General features: G+C 39.9%; 1 protein-coding gene across 1 annotated transcript in view; it reads left to right on the top strand.

Annotated features, from left to right (window-relative positions):
• Nucleotides 1-14,991, top strand: part of HHIPL1 (HHIP like 1) — a 28,569-nt gene extending 13,578 nt beyond the window's left edge. Inside the window, exons 7-9 of the mRNA XM_072116049.1 lie at nt 3,732-3,813; nt 4,424-4,506; nt 14,150-14,991. Of these exons, the coding sequence (XP_071972150.1) occupies nt 3,732-3,813; nt 4,424-4,506; nt 14,150-14,796 (812 nt within the window). The 3' untranslated portion in view covers nt 14,797-14,991. The remainder of the gene's footprint in view (nt 1-3,731; nt 3,814-4,423; nt 4,507-14,149) is intronic.
• The last annotated feature ends 3,719 nt before the right edge of the window (nt 14,992-18,710 follow it).

Here is an 18,710-nt window from a genome sequence, read left to right as displayed (position 1 = left end):
AGGGTGAGTGTGTATGTTTTTTTTTTTTTGTGTTTTTTTTTAATTGACTCGTGTATAAGCCGAGTTGAGGGTTTTCAGGACTTTTCAGCATTCTTTGTGCTGGAAAAAGCTTATACACGAGTATATACGGTACCTTAGGGGATCTAAAAAAAAGTAAATAAATAAAAGAAAGTTTCCCTAGAACTGATATAATTATAAATAAACAGTACAAATCATAAAAATGTTAGGTATGGCTGCGTCACAAAATGTCCGATCTATCAAAATATAATAATGGTTATTCCTGGCGTTTAACCCCACAATGGAAAATGGCGCCTAAAGTAAAAAATGCCACTTTTTTGGCATTTTGCAAAATATAAAAAATTCTATAAAAAGCCGCAAAAAATGACACCACACACAGCTCCGTGCACTGAAGTATAAAAATGTTATTAGCGCCAGAAGAAGGCAAAATGAAGAATTTCTTTTGGACAGGTTAACAATAATGCTTATAATAATTCTTTATTTATATAGCTCCTACGCAGCGCTGCACAAAGCTTGACAAATTGGTCCCTGTCCCCATGGAGCTCACTATCTAAACAGGTTTTAATTTTTGTTAATGTATGAAAACATTAGAAAACCTATATAAATTTGGTATCCCCATGATTGCACCAAGCAAAAGAATAAAGTAGACAAGTAATTTGGGGCACACAGTGAAAGCTGTAAAATACAAGTCCACAAGCAAATGGCATAAATGCTTTGTATTTTCACAGCATTTGGAATTTTTTTTTCGGCTTCCCAATACACGGCATGGAATATTAACCCCTTAACGCTCTGCGCCGTAGCTCTACGGCGCAGAGGTATAAGGGAAGTATGAAGAGGGCTCACGGGCTGAGTCCTCTTCATACAGAGGTGGGGGTTTTTGCATTTTGCACAAAACCCCCACCGCTAATAACCGCGGTCGGTGCTTGCACCGATCGCGGCTATTAACCCTCTAAACGCCGCCCGCAAAGTCGCGGGCGGCGTTTAAAAGACGGCGGCGCGCGGGCGCCGCCATCTTTTTTTCGATCGCCACGCCCCCGAACGTCATCGGGGGGCGGCGATCGGTTACCATGGTAGCCTCGGGTCTTCTCTTGACACGAGGCTACATGGTTTATGCAGGTTCGTTACAATGAGCCAGTGGCTCATTGTAATGTAAGACCTGCAAAAACGCCATATATTGCAATACTGTAGTATTGCAGTATATGGTAGGAGCGATCTGATCATCTAGGGTTATTGTACCCTAGATGGTCTAAAAAATAGTGAAAAAAAAAAGAAAAAAAAAAGTTTAAAAAATAAAAAAAATTAATAAAATATTAAAAGTTCAAATCACCCCCCTTTCCCTAGAACGGATATAAAACATAACAAACAGTAAAAATCACAGACATATTAGGTATCGCCGCGTCCCAAAATGCCCGATCTATCAAAATATAAAAACGGTTACGGCCGGCGGTGACCTCCGAGGCGGGAAATGGCGCCCAAATGTCCGAAATGCGACTTTTACACCTTTTTACATAACATAAAAAATGAAATAAAAAATGATCAAAATGTCGCACAGACCTCAAAATGGTAGCAATGAAAACGTCGCCTCATTTCGCAAAAAATGACCCCTCACACATTTCCGTGCGCCAAAGTATGAAAAAGTTATTAGCGTCAGAAGATGGCAAAAAAATTTTTTTCTTTTTTGTACACATTCGTTTAATTTTTGAAAATGTATTAAAACACAATAAAACCTATATAAATTTGGTATCACCGCGATCGCACCGAACCAAAGAATAAAGTAGGCGTGTTATTTGGAGCGAAGAGTGAAAGTCGTAAAAACTGAGCCCACAAGAACGTGACGCACGTGCGGTTTTTTTTCAATTTTTCCACATTTGGAATTTTTTTTCAGCTTCGCAGTACACGGCATGTTAAAATAAATAACATTACGGGAAAGTAAAATTTGTTACGCACAAAATAAGCCCTCACACAGGTCTGTACACGGAAAAATGAAAAAGTTATGGATTTTTGAAGTTGGAGAGCGAGAAATGAGCCGGAAAACCCTCCGTCCTTAAGGGGTTAAATACCGTCACTATGAAGTGCAATTTATTACGCAGAAAACAAGCCACCACACATCTTTTTATGGGGTTAAAAGCCTAAAAATTCTTGGTACTGTGTTAGACTCTCAACTTTCATCTTTTTATCCACTGGCTAACACAGTGCAAAAAATCTTTAAGCTTTTCAAAATGGAAGAATGTTTGAGATTTTTATAGAACTGAAGACAGTCCTGAAGAAACAAGCACAAGTGCTCAGTGACTGTGTCCATTTGTGTTCTATTCAGATATTGTCTTATACTCTGTCCTGCAAGTGATTCAGTGAAGCCCTTTCCTCCTCTGACATGTGAATTCATACTCCAGGACACTGAGTGACAGGTGACTCCGCCAGGGGATTGTTCTGCTTCTTCTAGTTTCTGCTCGACACGTTACAACAGCGTCTCAAGTCTTCTTGGGGAAAATATACTATACACAGTGTTGTCATCTGTCTCTATGAGATTCCTTGAGCTGGCAGTTGGCAGTCTATTTCCTTTCTATCTGGGTTACAAGTTTTAATTTCTTCAAGGAAATTTACCATCAAAATCCATTATGGTAAAACAACTTCCTCATAGATCCAGACACTGTAACTCTGGTAATCTTCTTATATTTGTTATCCATGGCCTCCTGCCTTCTAAAAGTCAACTTTAAAAATTGTACTAATGAGCCTGAAGGGTTATGATCTATGAGCAAGTGCAGTAGACAAGAGAGAACTAGAGTCATGCACACACTTATTTCATAAAACCACTTTTATTTTTAAAACTTATAGTACAAATATTTAAACAACTTCAGGGTTCCTAAAACAGTATAGCCAAATAGCAGGTGAATATCCATGCGGCAGGCAGTACCACTAATCACAAAGTTGCATAATAGCAAATCACCTACCCAAATCCCCTCTCTTGAGATTTACTGTATATATTGTAACTTTTATGCAGCAAGAGACTGTGATGTGCTACTTACCCATGTTGAATATCACACTGCTGCTGCCCCAACGTGTGTTTCGTGGTTATCCCCCTCAGGGGGTGTGTCTGTCCTCAGGACTGTATTTGGAATCCTGAAATAGTTTTAATGCTTGTATTGTAAAAAAAAGATTTTTTATGTATGGTATGTGGATTTAATAAAAGTGGTTTTATGAAATGAGGATATGCATGACTCCAGTTATCTTTTGTATACTCTATTGAGGGGAGTTTATATTCGATATAAAAGGGAGGTCAATAATTGATGATCTAGCCCATGTAATGTTGGTATAAAGGATGCGATCGTTCATACACCAGGGACACTTACTTATCATGCTTGATTTCGATGATAAATTTCCTATAAAAGTCTAAATTAAATGAAATCCTTTCTTTACTATGGTTTTATATGTTTTTAACTTGAACAAATGGCCAGAAATTTAAAATATGTTATAAAGCATAACACAAGGGTATCAGGCTCATCACTGGGGCTTTATGGAGGAGGGGGCTAATGTTAGTACCGTATTAATTTTAAAAGTAAAAAGCCGATTATTGTGGAACCATATTTTATGTGCAGAGTATTTATTTATGGGGCAATAGATTTATTACCCGATAGATAGATAGATTACCGAATAGATATATATGTCACCTGCAAGCAAAAAATACCATTACCCTAACATTTTGTCTATCTTTTCAGGTGAACTCTACTTTATGTCTACTGGTATACCAAGTGCCACATCCCCGACCGGAGTAGTTTACAAGATCATAGACCCATCAAGGTGACAATAATTAATAGTATTTAATTATACAGCGCCACACTTGATCATAGGTTGAATGTGGTATTGCAGTGTAGGTTCATTTCATCAAAGTGGGGACTCGCTTTAGACACAACTCAGATGTGGTTTAGTTCTTTTTCAGTCGTGGACTAGTTATGGAACATTATTTATAGAGATATACATTATAATGTTTGCAAATCTCGTAGTGAATTCGACTGAAGTGTAGTGCCAGGATGTGCTAATGATCCACACTAATTATCTCATTAAGTTTATGACAAGTGCTACATAAAATACCTGGTGCGGCCTCTCATTACACAGTACACATCTCATAATGTATTCGGCCTCCATGTATCAGACTAATTATGGGATGATGTGCTCTCACAGATGTGCCAGGCTCACAGATCGCTCTATTTGTCGACTGATGAATTTATTGCTCAAATTGTCCATAGAACATTGGCATGAATCATTAATATCCTGTAATTAGGAACACATCGGATAGATAGATCTCGCCTTCAGTCTCTCAGGACCTCTGATGGCTGTCAATAGCAACTAATATCCTGGAAGCTTTCTTCTAGGCTCTGAATTTTACAGCTCATACTCTCTATCGCCACAGGAGGGCTCCACCAGGCAAATGCCGCTTCCATCCCGTACCAGTGAAGACCAAAAGTGCCACTGTGTCCTTTGTACCGAAAGAAAGTAAGTGAAGGAATATTCTGAATGTTAAATAAAGAATTTTTTTTTTAATACTGTTGTATTTAACATTTTATCTTACAAACCTTTCAGGAGAGAATTTCTGGTTGAACTGTTTATGCAAGTATTATGATACAGAGCAGGAAAGCTGAGCAAATAAGATTCAGTCTACCTTAGTAACTGAGACCAATTCTTCTATTTGTGTAGATACAGAGATACCTGTTAATCAATATGTAAAACCACAAATAGATGTACTTTGCACAACAGAGGTTACCTTGAATTAATTCATTTAAAACACAATGGTAATCTCCCGCCATGGAATATTAACTTCAAGTTTGGATCCCATTTTGCCAGCTTTGCACAAAAATAATTTCATTAAAATATTTTGCATAAAAATGTATATACTGGGCCCCTTCATTAATTATATACACTGTCCCGCCCATGAGTATTATATACTGCCCTCTTCATGAAATTACATAAAGGGCCCATTCATTATATACACTGCACCCAGTCATGAATTTACATCTTGGGCCTCCTCATTATACACACTGTCCTCCCCCATGAATTGTATACACTGCCCCCCAATAAGCTTAATATACTGCTTCCATTAATGAATTTAGATAATGGGTTCCTTCATTATATACACTGCCCCCCAATGAATTATATATACCGGTCTCCCTCTTCTTGTTGCAAATTAATTAATGTACTCACCCAGGGCCGGCGCTATGGGTAGGCAAAGTGGGCAATTGCCCAGGGCCCCCTTAAAGGGGGGAATCTCTTCTTTCAAATGAATCTTGAATTTTGTTTCTAGGTGCCAGGGATCCAAAGATATTCAGGTTTAAAGTTAGAATATCATTTTTATCACTTCACTAGATTCTTCTTGCTTAGGAAAAAAGAAGTGACGTTCTAGGTGTCACAGAGCCAGAGATACAGCCCTCTGAAGTGTGCTCCATCCCCCCCCCCCCCCTTCCATCAGGCTACAGGGAGAATTTGCTGCACACAGGAGCTGCTGCTCCTCACAGATAATGGAAATATTCACTCTATAAGTTAGTACATTTTGAGAAGGGATAATATCAACTAATATTCATGTTTTTAACCCTTCTTTATGCAGAACTATCTAAGAACACACTTTCTCTCTTATTGCCTTTTAATACAATACAATGAATACAATGATAGATCTGTGTGATGCTTAGTGAAATGTTCTGCAAAAATTGTTTATTGTCCCCTGTGGATTTAACGTTCCCTTTGCTGCATATGTTGGTGAATATACACATGTGGGGTCTGTATGATCTCCATCATATCTTGCTTGTTTAGGAAAGTATGTTTTCTTTATGTAGGTATTCTGGATTTGTACATATTTTAGAGGAAATTTTGAATTTTAATTGCCAAATGCATCGCCTGGTTGTCTGCTTTCAAAATTATATAGGCTTTACGGGCGCCTTTACTTTTTATTCTGTTTTATTGCTATATTTTGCAGGTTGTGACTGTCTTAAAATTTCTAGCTGAAAAACAGATGTCTAGTTATTACAGTTTTAGTGATATTATGTGGATTTATTCTTGTGAACATATCAATATGAGGCATTTGTGAACTCTACACATGTCCATCTATTAGCATGTATCAGTAATGTGTGTGTATGTAGAGCATGTGTCAGTAATGTGTGTGTATGTAGAGCATGTGTCAGTAATGTGTGTGCATGTAGAGCATGTGTCAGTAATGTGTGTGTATGTAGAGCATGTGTCAGTAATGTGTGTGCATGTAGAGCATGTGTCAGTAATGTGTGTGTATGTAGAGCATGTGTCAGTAATGTGTGTATGTAGATCATGTGTCAGTAATGTGTGTGAATGTAGAGTGTGTCAGTAATGTGTGTGTATGTAGAGCATGTGTCAGTAATGTGTGTGTATGTAGAGCATGTGTCAGTATTGTGTATATATGTAGAGCATGTGTCAGTAATGTGTGTGCATGTAGAGCATGTGTCAGTAATGTGTGTGCCTGTAGAGCATGTGTCAGTAATGTGTGTGTATGTAGAGCATGTGTCAGTAATGTGTGTATGTAGATCATGTGTCAGTAATATGTATGTATGTATAGCATTTGTCAGTAATGTGTATGAATGTAGAGCATGTGTCAGTAATGTGTGTGTATGTAGAGCATGTGTCAGTAATGTGTATATGTGTAGAGCATGTGTCAGTAATGTGTGTGTATGTAGAGCATGTGTCAGTAATGTGTATATATGTAGAGCATGTGTCAGTAATGTGTATATATGTAGAGCATGTGTCAGTAATGTGTATATATGTAGAGCATGTGTCAGTAATGTGTATATATGTAGAGCATGTGTCAGTAATGTGTGTGTATGTAGAGAGTGTGTCAGTAATTTGTGTGTATGTAGAGAGTGTGTCAGTAATGTGTGTGTATGTAGAGCGTGTGTCAGTAATGTGTGTGTATGTAGAGCGTGTGTCAGTAATGTGTGTGTATGTAGAGCATGTGTCAGTAATATGTATGTATGTATAGCATTTGTCAGTAATGTGTGTGTATGTAGAGCATGTGTCAGTAATGTGTGTGTATGTAGAGCATGTGTCAGTAATGTGTATATATGTAGAGCATGTGTCAGTAATGTGTGTGTATGTAGAGAGTGTGTCAGTAATGTGTGTGTGTATGTAGAGCGTGTGTCAGTAATGTGTGTGTATGTAGAGCATGTGTCAGTAATGTGTATATATGTAGAGCATGTGTCAGTAATGTGTATATATGTATAGCATTTGTCAGTAATGTGTATGAATGTAGAGAGTGTGTCAGTAATGTGTGTGTATGTAGAGAGTGTGTCAGTAATGTGTGTGTATGTAGAGCATGTGTCAGTAATGTGTGTGTATGTAGAGCATGTGTCAGTAATGTGTATATATGTAGAGCATGTGTCAGTAATGTGTGTGTATGTAGAGCATGTGTCAGTAATGTGTGTGTATGTGAAGGAGCGGGTCAGTTGTCATAGGATTAGTAAACAGCAAGCCTGAAGGGACTTACTGTATGGTTGAAGGCTCACAATGCTCAGGGGGGTATAGGGGAGGCTGGAGGGTCTTCTGCACCTGCATATCAGTTCAGGGGGGTCATACGGAGACCTATGTACCCACATGTCTGTAGACTTTTTTTATTAGTCCCACTATGGGACATTAACATCAGGTGATTCCTTATCCATTATAATTCCCTGTAGTACTGATGTATTGCAGGGTGTTATCACTGTCACCCTGTGCAGAAGCTGATACAGAGACTGTAAGATCCATCTATGTGGGTTCTGACTATGGACAGTCCTGGGGTCCTGATCGGACCTCAGAGTTGCCATAGCAACTACTGTCACTCATCAACAGCGGAATGGGGGGCTGATCATGGGGGGACAATCCCCCAGGAGGCATTTGAAGTAAGCAGACCACGGCATCTAACAGATCATACTCCTACAATCAGAGCTCACACTCAGTGCGGGTGCTACACTGGGGTGTCAGCTGTTAGTAGCAGATGAAACCCGGCTTCCTGATACCGGCTCAGCTCCGGTGACTGATATTTCTTTCTCTGAGCAGCAATAGGTTAATGAAGTGTTTAGTTTTTACCTTCTTTGCTTCTTGAGGAAATAATTTTTAATGTATATCAATTGGCAACCAATCACAGAGCAGCTTTAAGTGTAAGAGAGGATAGTCAGGAATGGAAGCTGTGATTGGTTGGTATGGGTAACCAGGACAGTTCTGGCATATGTTATGTTACCCTGGGAGTGCGTGTACATGTGATACCTGTGCAGTACATAAGGGGCAACCACTGGGGCAGATACATACATAGGGGCAGTTACTGCACTATGTTCCCTGATGACCCTGTGAGATGAGATGTGCACAGACCTTGTATTCACCGGCCAAAGAAACCACCAAGAAAAATTAATTTAACCAAAAAAGATCCAATAAATAGACAAAAGACAAATAATTGGGAACTAAATAACCAAATATTTATTTATAATCCCATCCCATGGCAGACCCTGGACTCACGAAGAGTCACCCTTCAGCACTCAGGAGAGGAAAAACCCCCTGTGGAGGAAACCTCTAGGGAACCCATGGCTGAAGGATTGCCCTTCCTCTGGGCTTAGAGGGTTACTGCCAATAAATATCTGTCACCCAGGTATCCAGGATCCCGAGGTCCAGGGGTCCATGCGTCCAGGGGTCCATGCGTCCAGGGGTCCATGCGTCCAGGGGTGCACACGTCCGGGGTCCATTTGTCCAGGGTCCATACGTCCAGGGGTCCATAGATCCACGGTTCTTCACGCATCGACGTCTCATCACCCATTCCCTGCCCCTTCTGATTCAGAGGTCAATTTATCATAAGTGGGAATTGTGACATCAGCGCATCTATGAGGTCACACTCAGGATTCTGAAGGATTAACCCTTGAATGGCTGACAATATGTCTGACTACAGGGGGAATTAAAATGTCCTTGTCTCTTGTACTGGTATGAAACGCCCTAATATCTACATATTTATAAGTGACGCCTCACTCACAGCTTTTAATCTTATTTATTGGAACATATAATCATAAAATTTTAGTGGGGAAAAATATTGTATATTTTAATATTATATAAGGCTGCAGATTTATCAGGGACCGTGTAGAAGTTTTTTCTTGACACTGTGGGGTTTACTTTTGGGTACATGGTGTGAGCCTTTCTGCGTTTCATGAGGATGAAGGATAATCCTATGATGAATTGCTGGGCTGACCTCCACCATTGTAGCCAATCCTATGTGACGTCAGGGCTCATGCTCATGGACATGACATGTGTGCTAGACGGTGTTTCAGTGGTTATCACACAAGCTGCTGCTGTGTGCAGAGGAGGCCGGCGGACGCATTGATATAACATCATCCCACCTCCTGGCAAGAGGAGGGAGCAGTGAGGGAAAGTTGGACACCAATATTGGGCCTCTGTATACCAGGAAAGAGGAGACTTTCTTCTTTCATAGGAAAAGAGGTTCTATGTGTCACAGAGCCAGAGATACAGTCCAATGAAGTGTGCCCCCCCCCCCCCATCAGGCTACAGGGAGAATTTGCTGCACACAGGAGCTGCTGCACCTCACAGATAATGGAAATATTCACTTTATATGTTACTACATTCTGAGAAGGGATAATATCAACTACTATTCATGTTTTTAACCCTTCTCTAGGTAGAACTATCTAAGAACACACTTTCCCTCTTATTGCCTTATTTCGTGATAGTTTTTTTTGCGAAAATTGACTGATACAATGAACATTTGACCCTCTTCGCCTAATGTTGCTTTTATATATTAACACCGCAACCCAGAACATGTCCATAAAGTTATATGTAACACCAAAAACACTCACACTCACACTGTCCTCCATTATTTACACCTGTGTTATGACGTTCTCACTCTCATTCTTATGAAGCGCGGAGGGTTCTGTTGTTGTGCGGATAATACATTGGCGCACATCTAATAGTGACTTTTATTATCTCATTAGCTCAGTTTATGGATACATAGTTATTTATTTGGGTTACCATTGTGTAAGGGAGTATACACTGATAGATCTGTGTGACGCTCGCACAGTTTGGTGTCCCTGTGGATTTAACATTCTCTTTGCTTCATATTTTGGTAAATTTACACATCTGGGGTCTGTATGATCCTACAGTTTTAGGAAAATATATTTTCTTTATATAAGTATTCAGGATTTGTAAATATATTTTGAAATTTTGAATGTTAATTGCCAAATGCATCGTCTGCTTTCAAAATTCTATAGGTTTTATGGCGCCTTTACTTTTTATTCTGTTTTTATTGCTATATTTTGCAGGTTGTGACTGTCTTAAAATTTCTAGCTGAAAAGCAGATATCTAGTTATTTCAGTTTTAGTGATATTATGTGGATTTATTCATGTGAACAATATCAATATGAGGCATTTGTGAACTCTACACATGTCCATCTATTACACTTAGGAGATGTGAAGGTAAATGTTTTCTGTTTGGAGCACATTTTTTGCCATCCAAGTCAATTTTAAGTTTTTTTTTTCATAAAATGTTTCAGTTTGAATCAAAATTGCATAAAGGCGCCTATGTCTATAAACTCTTTAATGCAATTTTGAAAATGGGGCAAGTGTCTGCTTTCAGAAAATATATGGTTTGTTGGGTTTAATTCTTTTTGCTGTAATTTTGATTTAATTTTTAAGCGTCAAAACTGTAAAAATTGCTCTGGTCAATAACGCATCAAAATATCCAGAAATGCCGGGGAGTGAAAGGGTTGAATTCCCGGTTGAAGATGCTTATCATCTATCTGTCTAATTATCTATCTCATATAATCTGACCATTTATATATCTCACTATTTCGCTATCTATTTATTAATCAATCTTCTGTTTCTCTTCTACTGTATTTATCTCTCATATCTATCTCCTGTAAATATCATCTACTTTATAGTTCTGCATCTAGAAATCTCTATCATCTTTCATATTTATTTTCTATCATAATAATAATAATTCCTTTATTTATATAGCGCACACAGATTACACAACGCTGCACCGAACTTGTCAGATCAGTCCCTGTCCCCGATGGGGCTCACAATCTATTCAACCTACCAGTAATTTTTTGGAGTGTGGGAGGAAACAGGAGGGCCCAGAGGAAACCTGCGCAAACACAGAGAACATACAAATTCTTTGCAGATGTTGACCAGCACTGCAAGGCTGTAGTGCTAACCATTGAGCCACTGTGCTGCCCATCAATTTCCCTATCATCTATCTATCTCCTATAAAATTCTCCCATATTACAGTTTGTTTTACCATACTAAAGGGAGCTTTTCCCACTTTTACTTTTGCCCAGGGCCCCACTTTGTCTAGAACCGGCCCTGTACTCACCTCCTGCCTTGTCCCGTGTTCTAACTTCGACAACTGGTGCCACCGGATGGGAAGGGATGCGCAGGCGCATGATGACGCCATGATGCAGCCACCCATCCGTGGTCAGAGTGCAACATGCTCCAGGAAAGCTTCAGGCCACTTCGCACTCAGCACCCTGTAGTCATAGTACTTGTTGGGCCAGAAACTATTACAGGCACTGGACCCGTGGACATCTGAAGTATTCAGGGCTGGACTGGCTTCACTATGTCAGGGGCCTCTGTCCATACCCATAGGAGGCCCCTGCCATAGTGAATCCAGTCCGACCCTGTATACTTCAAATGTCCAGGGGCCCTCTTGAGGTCGGGGTCCCTGGGCATTTGCCCCCTTTGCCATGGCGTAAACACAGGCCTGCCTGGTATATCAAGACAATTCTACAGGGGGTCCTGCCCGGTTTAGGATTGCACTATAATGCTCCTGGAGGGAGCTGATGGTGACTAATGATGCTGACTTTTTCTTCTCTATGGAAGCCGCACTTATTTATTTGTGGGTTCCAAATCGTACTATCCACAATTCCCAACTGCAGGATGTGGATCTCTTCCCTGAAAGTTACTCCCAGAAACATTATTTAACCTGAGTAGGCCACAGACCGAAATGTACAATCAGGCTGGTAACCACAACAGGTAATGACATTTCCGCTTCTATAATGTATTGATCATATAATGGTACACCGTGTAGTGTAAAGGCACTGAACAAAATGGGAATACTGAAGAGTGGCTGCAGATCAGATCAGTATAGCACTGGATGGAGTTCTAACCATTTTTAATTGTTTAATAGTCTTCAATGTAGATTGATGTTGTGCTTATTATATACTTTCCATCTGCCGGGCCAGTGTTATAATACAGTAAAGCAGACTGTGGCGCTGGTCATGGGCTTATGTAGGTCAGCGCTGCTCGCAGAATAGTTCTTGAGCTGTGTTGGTTGTCTAGGCAACAAAGATCTTTTCCATGGAATCATCTCTATACAAGTAATCTCCATGCACAATGACCCATCATCTGCCTCTGCGAGGCTGTGTGACGCAGATCAGCACTCTCATCATACATGCTATTAATAGTACATGAAGTGTAGCGCTCTAGAGGGGTCTGCTAGGAAATGGACCGCTTCATTTGATTTCCACTTAGTATCAAGTGGCAGCATTTACAGATTTTTACTCTTGGAGTTTGACCCATTCGCTACCATTCGCTGTAATTTTTTCATTTTTTTTTTTTCTGTGATTTTTATCAAAGAAAGTAGAGTTGTTACATGAAAGGCCCAAGTTGCACCATTTTTTCCAGTACAGGGGGTGCCCAACTTAAGATCACTCGACTTACATATGACCCCTAGTTACAAACGGACCAGTGGATATTGGTAATTTATTGTGCTTTAGTCCTAGGCTACAATAAACATCTAGAACAGTTATCACAGGTGTCTGAAATGAAACTCTAGTGTTAATATTGATTCTTATGACAACCCAACATTTTTAAAATCCAATTGTCACAGAGACCAAAAAAGTTCTGGCTGGGGCTACAATGATATAATATACAGTTCCGACTTACATACAAATTCAACTTAAGAACAAACCTACAGACCCTATCTTGTACGTAACCCGGGGACTGCCTGTATATTTGAAATGAAAGAAAAAAATAAAAATCTACTTTTGAGCATTACATTTTTTTGTATCCAATGTTTAGGTAGCTACACATAAACTTTACATGCCCTGATCTGGGAGTTATTACTTCTGCCTGTCTGCCTCTCTTCTCTTGCCTGTAGGATTTCAAGAAGGAGATGAATGGAAGGTAGTTAGATATGACTGCAGGATCAGACTGCACAGGTTTATACAGTATTGGATTATAATGTAGTAGTAAAGGACTGCACCTCACTCCACTGGGTGTGCAAGAGGGTGCTCAAGTAGGATACCAGTCCGTTAAGTATAATAATAAAACGCTTGGCTCTCCATTTGATGATGCAAAAAGACAGAATTTTACTGGTGTACAAAGTATGACAATCCAAATTCATGTAACGTTTTGGTCTTTCTTATAGACCTTCTTCAGACACGGATTGCAAGGCCGCTGTGCAGCGAGAGGCAGTAGAAAAAGCCTGGTTTTTTTTTTCTATTGCCTGGGAAGTGACAGGGAGCCACAATCTAAGCCAATATGGTGGCGACCACAAGCCGCTGCCCTTTTAATGCTGCTGGCAGCTTTGCCGGCGGCAATTGAAGGGTTAACACCTGCGATCGGTGCTAGCTATATGCAGCAGACTGCCACCTTGTATGGAGAGGGCTCAGCCCGTGATATACCTGTACGCCCTCTAACACGTCACACGTCGGTAAGGGGTTAAAGGTAATCTGTCAGCTTAAAAACTACACACAGTGTGCAGTAACAGCCTTGGAGAGCTGTGTAACCATACCGGTGTCTGTAATTAGTAGCAGAAGAGCTGTAAAAATCAATTTATATTCCAGGATTGTAGCTGGACTCTTGTACCATGCTGTGAGAGATCTTAAAGCAAAGCCACTGCTAGGAGTCGCTCTTGTACCAGGTGACTGGTTAGATATTACAGCAAAGGGTAGGTGCTGTTCTGTGTTCAGTGAAAAGATGTCACACCACAGTGCTCCAAGTCCATGTGCAATCCTGGAATATAAATCCTGTTTATATTCACAAATGGCATAGCCGTGGGCTACAACACTATAATTGTTTGCCTCTAAAGGTTATATTCTTGTTTTCTTTTTATAAGAACAAGATCATATATTTAACTCATTTTTTTTAATCTTTGACAGAACTTATAATAAAGACAACTCCAACAAAACGGCCAAAGGTTAAACCCACCTCCAAACCATCTGGAAGGACCAGGGTGACAGCACAGCCTCCTGCCAGTCACACGCCTGATTGGGTGGAGCAGCTCCTAAAGCTGATGGAAGGTGCAGGAGATAATCCTAAAACTCAAACCTCCACCACGGCCAGACCAGCTACAACAAGGCCATCAAAAACCAATAAAGGGGGTAAGAGCAATGAAAGAAGAGGCCACAGGAAGAAAAATAAAGCACATGGTGGCGCAGATTCCAAAGCGACCTCTACAGAATTACGTAATGGCGCAGTACGCTTGGCAAATAGCCAAAGTTCTGACCGGGGGCGTGTGGAAATCTATATCAACGGAGAATGGGGAACAGTATGTGATGATTTATGGAATGCCAAGGCTGCGAGTGTAGTGTGTCGCCAGCTGGGGTTCCCACATGTTATAAAAGCCGCCAAACAGGCAGAGTTTGGTGAAGGACGGAACTTGCGGATTCTCCTTGATGATATTGATTGCACCGGAAAGGAGAAGACTCTACTGGACTGCAAGCACAAAGAGGTCGGCAAACACAACTGTAACCACCAGGAAGATGCAGGAGTTATATGCAGCCACACAGAACATTATCAAAGTTGATGTGTTTAAAGGTCTTCTCATGATGGCCTTCTGATCATAGACCAAATTAACTAAAAAGGACTCACCAAAAGATGACAATTTTATGTTAAAATTCTAAAATTTTCTGAACATGCTGGTGTAATATTGTATCTGTGATTACACCAATATGTGGTCAATTATTTTTCTGTAAAATGGTAAAACGGATCTTTAATCCTTGACCTCATTTACCTTTTTTTTTTTTCATTTAAACCTGCAAGTGGTGCAAAAAGGATCTAACGTTTCCAACAACACATGTAATGGCAAAGTTATTTCCAAACATCCAAATTCTCTTTAGCATTACACATCTAAAAACATGTGGTGGTTGTTACAGTAAACGTGCAGGCCACAAATAGACCATGGAAGTACAATAAAACAATAAAGCCATAGGTGGTCACAAAATGCAACATGGCACACAATGGGGCACATTTACTTACCCGGTCCCGCGGAGTTCACAAAAGTGCATTGTCCAACGATAATGCACTGTGCCGCGATTCACTAAGATTGTGTGCCTGTTATCCTGCATGTGTCGCTTCCCCGCACAGGTCCGCCGGATTTCACCATCTTCTGTGTGGTGCATGTAAGTGCATTGTCTTGCGACACAAATTGAAAGTTTGTCGTAAGACGACACACCCCTGATTTCTGTCGCATGGAAGCCAGCACAGCTGCGTCACAATCCGATCGCGTGCGACACAATCCCAGTGCAAACCCCTGTGCAAGCTGCGCAAATCCCAAAAACCGTGAACAGTCCGACAAAAGTGCAATCCGCAACCCTTAGTAAATGAGCCCCAATGTAATCTGCATTTAACGTCCAAGTCCCAGATCATAAGATCACTATCACTAAGCCAACAACAGGTACCAGACTTGTTGCATCATATTCAGAGAGATGACTCCAACATGCGTTCAATTTCCTCAGTTTTCTATTGCCTATAGCCACTATTAAAGCTGGTTATCCCCTATACACAGGATGATCTATGAGGGTCAGACTGCTGGGACACCACAGATCAGGAAAACAGTACTCCCAGCTATCTAGAGAACAGGAGTCCTGTTCACAGTTGTGTGGTAGTGTTGGAAATTGTGTAGCTTGGCTATCCCCGGAAATTCCCACAGACAATGAATCAGTGCTAGTGATAGTCTATACTCTGTTTGGCAATTTCTACTACTATCATACATTTGACTTTAGCGACAGCATGCATTCTCATCCTGCCGCTCCACCCATTAGTGACAACAATGGCCTTTTCTCCTGTTTAATCTGTGATAGGTCTGGGTCTCAGCAGTCAGACCCTCACTGATCAGCTTATTATTGGTACAGCCCATTAAATCATTATTTACTGAACAGAAACGTGATGAGTTTGCCTAAATAGTTAACGAAGCAGCATTTTTTTATGAATATACTCATTGCGCACAGATCTTAATAATGCACATAAAAGCAACTTCCAATAGAAACAAACAGAAACAGAGCTAGATGAAAAAGTCTATGTTAGTCCCATACATAAAAAGTCTAATACAGGCGGTCCCCGGGTTACATACAAGATAGGGTCCGGAGGTTTGTTCTTAAGTTGAATTTGTATGTAAGTCAAAACTGTATATTTTATAATTGTAGATCCAGACAAAAAAATGTTTTGCCCCAGTGACAATTGGAGTTTAAACAGTTTTTGCTGTAATGGGACCAAGGATTATCGATAAAGCTTCATTACAGACACCTTACAGCTGATTATTGCAATCTGGGACTATAGTAAAGCAATCAGAAGGCTTCACCAGAGGTCAGAGGGGTCTGTCTGTAACTATGGGTTGTCTGTAAGTCGGGTGTCCTTAAGTAGGGGACCGCCTGTAAAGTGTTTTTTTTTCTTTTCTTCTGCTACTAACGTTCCTCAAAATACTATGGATTATCAACCAGGCTAAAACACAATACCTCCCAGTGGGAAAAAAACCAAAGTATTTGGAGGAACGTTAGTAACAGAAGCAAAATTTAAAAAGAAAATTTTATTTTGCATTTTTTTTTTACTGAAGTAAAAATCTGCAGTAAACACAGCCATGCCTACGTTTATACCCGGGGAAGAACCTTAGTTCCTTACCATATAGTCCTTGGAAAATTTGACATGACATTTAAGGAGCATACAGGCTCTTCCAAGCATTTTCTTGTATAATAATGCGAAATCTAAAAGAGATTATTTTTTTATTAATTGTACATTTTGATTTGTTTATGTACTATGATTTTGATATTTTTTGTAATAAATGCAAATGCTCCTGTTCCATGTCTTTTTTTCTTGAAAGTACAATTTCTGAGTAGATGATTCTATACGTTCGCATCGCGTCTCAATGTGACCTACACATTCTTATTAAAGGGGTTTTCCCCACAGAGACAAGATTCTTAAATATATTTAGGGTAACAAAATAACACATTATGTAATTCACTGTTATTAACAAAAATACAGCATTTCACAAATATAATTCCAACCTGTCTATCAGGGGGAGGGGAGGCATAGAGGTGCTGACTGTGTTTTATTGATTAGGTGGTGCAGCAGATCTGTGTGTACCATTGTGTTTTATATCCATCTCATCACTTTAGTCTGCCTCATCTCTCTTTTTCTACTAGTAGACTCTTTAGAAGCTAAATGAAAGTGTAGATAAACCCAGTACCCTGATTATCTGAACACATTGGGCCAGATTTACTATTAGTGAGACAAACTGCACTATGTGAAGTTTGCCTCACCAATGTGCAGCAGGCAACACATTCATGAAGACCGGAGCTCTGTCTTCATGAATATGGTGCACGCTACACACGCCCAAACTGCAGGAACTTTGTGCCGCAGATCTCCATTAATATGTTCTCACTCATTAGGATCCGCACCTGCTACAAACCTGCATCAGAAAATGATGAATTCCCAATAAAATAAAGAAACCTTGTGTAACTCTTGTCTATATGACACTGATGAGGTTTTATTATGGGCTGGGGGCTATAGTCTGGCCTAGCCCAGATTATATCCGGGCTATATCCAGGTATAATCTGGGACGGGTTATTCTGGACTGCTACACGGGGATTATTCTATTTGCCACATTTAAAGTTTTTATCCACTAATATAGAACAATTGGTTGTGTTTACTGTGAAGGATCTGTAACTGGCAGCCAGTGGAAGGCCGAAAGATCTGCAGTAGGTCTTTATAGTAGTGTTTCAGTATATGGTTATGAATGATCAGACCTTCTAGTTTTTCAAGCACCTAATAGTGTGGACAACTAAAGATCTGTTGACTCGAAATGTCTCAGATGTTTTTTATGGCAGTTGTTTTTTTTATCATGATCAAATAAAGTGTAATTTAATATATTTTTGGAATTCAATTGCCGGCCACTGGATTGATTTTTCTCTTTATTCATTGGATTAAACTACTGCAGTGAATCAGCAGCTACAGACATCCTGGAGAGGTGAGCTAATTTAGCACCTTTTCTCCATTTTTAAACTATCTTTACACATGATTAGTAAGAATATTTCTTCTTATGAATGACAGCTTACTTATAACTCCAAAGCAAAAATGATTTTACCAAATTCTCATATGCAATACTCCTTTTAAGAACAAACAGAACAATGCCCATTAGGTGTTGCTGGTTCAAAAAAATCTTTCTCACCAGTGGTGAAGTGGGTTGAGACTAACCTCTTCCTGTATCTGGCCGAAAGCTAAGCCCAATTCACTCTGCCCTTAGATCCCTTGATACTTGTTACTTGTTCTCTCTCAAAGTAATTTATTAGCAGGTCCAGTGAGATTCCTACAAGTAAATCTGCTAAACAATGCACAGTGCACATACAGGATGTATATAGTGACTGGCCTGGCAGCTTCCATCACATGTAGAAGCAGGGAGGATGTAATAAGTGGTAGAAATAAGTAAAACAGTTATGAAGGATATAG

The sequence above is a fragment of the Engystomops pustulosus genome, chromosome 7 (genome assembly GCF_040894005.1).
Source record: "Engystomops pustulosus chromosome 7, aEngPut4.maternal, whole genome shotgun sequence".
Classification (NCBI taxonomy): domain Eukaryota; kingdom Metazoa; phylum Chordata; class Amphibia; order Anura; family Leptodactylidae; genus Engystomops; species Engystomops pustulosus.
The sequence above is the reverse complement of the archived record's forward strand: the minus strand, read 5'-3'. Positions and strand labels throughout refer to the sequence as shown.